The 4715-nt window shown below is 45.1% G+C and overlaps 1 protein-coding gene across 1 annotated transcript; it reads left to right on the forward strand.

Moving 5' to 3' along the window:
• The first annotated feature begins 2294 nt into the window (after positions 1–2294).
• Positions 2295–3226, forward strand: LOC139833635 (uncharacterized). Its single transcript, XM_071823964.1, has 2 exons — positions 2295–3018; positions 3198–3226. The coding sequence occupies exons 1-2, from the start codon at positions 2295–2297 to the stop codon at positions 3224–3226; spliced, it is 753 nt and encodes a 250-aa protein (XP_071680065.1).
• The last annotated feature ends 1489 nt before the right edge of the window (positions 3227–4715 follow it).

Genomic DNA, 4715 nt, shown 5'->3' on the forward strand with positions numbered 1-4715 from the left:
CTTTTTTACGTAGGTCGCAAAAAACACCTTTTCCCATTAAACTTTATATGCGAGCTAGCCTAGAATATGTACATGTACGTCAGAGATTTTTTTTCCAGAATCCTTTGACATTCTGAAATATATTTTTCATGAAAAATGCTAGACTTATGGGAGGGGTTTTATGGGACAGGCTTACGGAATCACGTGGATGAATTATGTTGGTGCAAATATGCTTGCCTCCTGCGAATTTAGGGCCTGTGATTTCTCTCCAACCTCCATATAATCATGTAGGTTGCATTTGTAGATCTACCGAAAGCTTCTTCCCACCGGACTGGCTGGATTGTTGTGTTTCGGAAGGCCCTGCTGGTGAAATTCATTGTGCGATCAATGCCTGAAGATTGCTGGATTGTGTGGTTTCGGTCGTGCACACTCATATTTTTTTATTTGACCGTTTGGTTTCAGAGGGAGCGCTTCGAAGCTCTGCTGGCGGTTAATATATCATCGAGCTTGTTTTCTTTCCATGATGCTGGTGGAGAAGGTCATGAAACCCGAGATCGGCGGAATAACAATGGTGGTCAGATCTTGGTGGTGAGGTGGAATTGGCTTGGTGTTTCGTGACTTGAAACAATGACTTGTATGTAGGGACGACTGCACAGGAGAAGTTCAGAGTTCTATCTTTCAGGGTGAATGCAAGGTCTAGCCTTATTTGGTTGTGCCTGACAATGTTCTTGTTGAAGGCATTGTTTTAAGAGAGATGACTTTCTTCAGGGTGAAAACCTAAGATCTATGATCGGGCGGCGATATCGTTTGTGCATTGTTTCCTTCTTGGAGGTCTCGCTTATAGAGAAGATGATCTTCTAGTGTTGTCTTGGTGGAGTCAGTGTTGCTGTTTCGAGAAATGAGTCTCCGTGGCGGGACTTTCTTTTTTGTAATTCTCCTCTTTTTTTTATCTGTGTGCATTCCTTTATGCCATTAGGACATGAGTGATGAATTTCTTCAGGTTGAAAACCTAAGATCTATGATCGGGCGGCGATAACGTTTGTGCATTGTTTCCTTCTTGGAGGCATCGCTTATAGAGAAGATGATCTTCTGGTGTTGTCTTGGTGGTGTCAGGGTTGCTGTTTCAACAAATGAATCTATGTGGTGGGACTTCTCTTTTTTTGCAACTCTCCTCTCTTTTTTTAGTTGTGTGCATCCTTTATGCCATTAGGACATGCCGTTGTTGTAGAGGCTAGATGTACTTAGTATCTCCGCGATGTTAATATATGCTCTTTATCAATAAAGGTTGCATTTGTAGATGTAGCATTGTTGTCAACCACGGGAGCATCTAGTTTATGAGCCAAAGTGGATTTCCACAATGTAGCAGGATTTCCACAAATTATCTCAACGTGGTACAAGACGTTATCTAGGAATTTCCCATATACTCTTCAACTCTTGGTATATATCTATTTTATTATCTATTATAAAGGTTTCCTAGTTCACAGAATTAAGTTTGTTCTCAGTTAAATTTTACTTGGTTTGATTGTATTGTGATTCATGCATATGAGTTGTAGGTTGGGTTGCAACTATGTTTTTTGTAGCTGCAAATAGAGTTGCAACTGTAAAACTCCTAGTTATAAGTGGGTGCAACTAAGAAAAATTATTCGGACCATTAGATTTGCTTTGTGATTGATGCTAGTCATCTGTTGCAACATGAGATGCAACTAAAATTTGATAACATCATCTGGCTGAGAACGGAGTTAGTTCTTGGACAACTGAGAAATAGTCACGCCCATCTATTTATATACTTACAGAGATCGAAAACAGAGACACGAGGTTAGTCGACATCACAAAAATTATTTAAGAAGTCTGATTTTGATGGACCTACTTACAATGACTGATATTAAAAAAAACTTTTGATAAACTATGTAATTTGGTCTAATACCTAACATGTAAGTATACGGTCAGGTGATGTATTAACCTAACATGACAGCGCCCCTGCTCGTTGTTGACCTGGTACCAGTAGAGGCCGACAGAGTAGAGAGCAGGGAGGTAGTGCGCGGACTTGATACCGAGATGCCGGAGGTCATCGACATAATCTCAGGTAGGGCAGCGATGCTGCGATGCGGAAGACGTGAGCGAAAGATTACCTTCCTCTGATACCATGACAAAAGGGTAGATTGATTAGGGTATGAACCATCCTCCTCTAGGGCCAGCGTGTATTGATATGTATAGGGTAGTTACAGGGTGATCGGCATGGTAATGCTTACCCGACGTCGCAACAGGCCTAGGAAACCCTATAGGCGAGCTTTGCTTCACAGTCCACGGCATGCGTCATGCACATCCGCACCGAGCTTGGCAAGATCAAGAAGCACGACTACCCCAACACCACCGCCTACTTCAACAAGGTCAAATCCTTGTCTGACGTGTTGTCCTCTATTGGGCAGCCCCTGCGGCCGAACAAGTTCAACACCTTCATAGTCGCCGGCCTGGATAGCAACTATGACACTCTCGCAGATCGCATCGGTGCTCGTCCCGTCTACAACCCATTACCTGCCCGAGATGTCTATGCACAGCTGCTCAATACTGAGCAGCGTGTCGAGGCGCGTCGCTCCGAGGCTAGCCTTGGCAATCACCACACCAACCTCTCCTCACGGCCAGGAGGTGGTCACGCTCCTTCTCGTCAGCAAGAGCATCCGCAACAGTACTTTGCGCCGAACGGTGGTCGTCAGCAAGGATACGGTGGTCCTCAGCAAGGTCAACAGGAACGCCCTACAGGTACAGGTGGTACACGCCCCACTTGTCAGATTTGCGGCAAGGTTGGTCATGTCGCCTCCTGCTGCTTCAAGCGATATGACAATAACTACCTCAGCATCGACAATGATGGACACAATAAGGAGCGCCAACTTGCCACACTTTCTACCACGACCACGAGGTCTACTTCATCTTTCCATGTCGACTCTGCTGATACTGGAGCAACCGATCATCTCACCAACGACCTCAACAACGTTACTATGAGGGAACAATATGATGGCAAGTACAATGTCCAAACTGCCAATGGTACATGTATGCACATTACACATATTGGTCAATCTACAATTCCTACTTCATCTTATCCTTTACGTCTTAGAGATATCCTTCATGTCCTCTCTGTTACTTGCAATCTCCTGTCAGTTAAACGTTTTTCCTATGATAATAATGTTTACTTTAAATTTCATCCTTGTTACTTTCTTTTTAAGGATCGGGATTCCAGGGAGGTTCTTCTTAGAGGGGGATGTTGTGGTGGTCTCTATAATCTTGATGTGTCTTCAATAAAGCAAGTCTTCAGTAGTCTCAAGGTGTCACGAGCCCATTGGCACTCGGGTCTAGGACACCCCACTACTCCTATTGTTCAGCATATTTTACACCATCATGAGCTTCCATCGATGTCATTCAATAAAGATTTAGTTTGTGACGCATGTCAGGAAGGCAAAAATCATCAGTTACCTTTTTCTTTATCCACTCGTGTAACCACTCCACCAGTTTCAGCAACATGTTGAACGCTTACTTGGTAGGAAGATTATACATGTGCAAAGTGACTGGGGTGGTGAATACCATCGCCTCAATAATTCTTTTGCTGACATTGGCATCACACATCGAGTCTCATGCCCTTATACCCATCAACAAAACGGGACTGCTGGACGAAAACATCGACATATTGTTGAGACTGGTCTTACACTTTTAGCTCATGCTAGTGCGCTTTACCAGTTTAGGAGTGATGCATTCACTACTGCTTGCTTTCTTATCAATCGCCTACCTAGTCGTGTCATTAACATGCAAACAGCTCTAGAACGTCTACTAGGTGAAATTCCTGATTATACATTTCTTAAAGTGTTTGGGTGTGCCTGTTGGCCACATCTTCGACCATACAATAATCACAAGCTTCAATTTCGCTCCAAACAGTGCATTTTTCTTGGCTGTAGCTCCTTACACAAAGGTTACAAGTGTCTCCACATTCCTACCAATCGAGTTTATATTTCACGTGATGTTGTTTTTGATGAGACTGTTTTTCCTTTCTCTCAAACTCCATCCTCCTCTACCGCTCCATTGTCATCCACCTCTCCACCAAATCCTGACCAATTTGTCGATGCTGCATATACTCCATTGATTTTGGCTAACCATGGTGTAGGTTTGGGGCGTAGTGCTCGCCTTGAGTTACTTGATGACATGGCTACTCCATCTACTGCCTCGCCTCACGTCGATCCTGGTCACGATGCTGACCACGTCGATCATGTGCATGCACCTGACGGGAATCATGCAGAGAGCGGCCCATCCTCACCTGGGCCTCCTCTCAGCCCCGTTCGCTCGTCTGGCGACCCACCCTCGCCTGGGCCAGCCTCATCGCCGCCAGCCCATACACTTGGCTTGGCTGAGTCCACAACGGTGGTGGCGGACAGCTCTACGTCGCCCACCTCTACCACAGCCTCTCCTGTGCTGCACCGCCCCGTTGATAAGGGGTGGCCCGATCTTCTCAGTAAGCAACGGAGGTGATGATGATCACGGGATGAACATAGCGGAGAATCACAGATGATGAAGTGGATGATAACTTGTATGACGCAACGAGATCTCTCGATTGGTCCCTGTCGCCAATGCAACAGCTCTCAACCCTGCAAGATATTCGCAACTCCACACACTTGCGCACGTAGCCTCCGACCAGAAAGCGGTAAGTTGCAACCTTCTAATTCCCAATGGAACAACAGATCACAAAAGACTTTCAG

The sequence above is a fragment of the Lolium perenne genome, chromosome 7 (assembly GCF_019359855.2).
Source record: "Lolium perenne isolate Kyuss_39 chromosome 7, Kyuss_2.0, whole genome shotgun sequence".
In the NCBI taxonomy this organism is placed as follows: domain Eukaryota; kingdom Viridiplantae; phylum Streptophyta; class Magnoliopsida; order Poales; family Poaceae; genus Lolium; species Lolium perenne.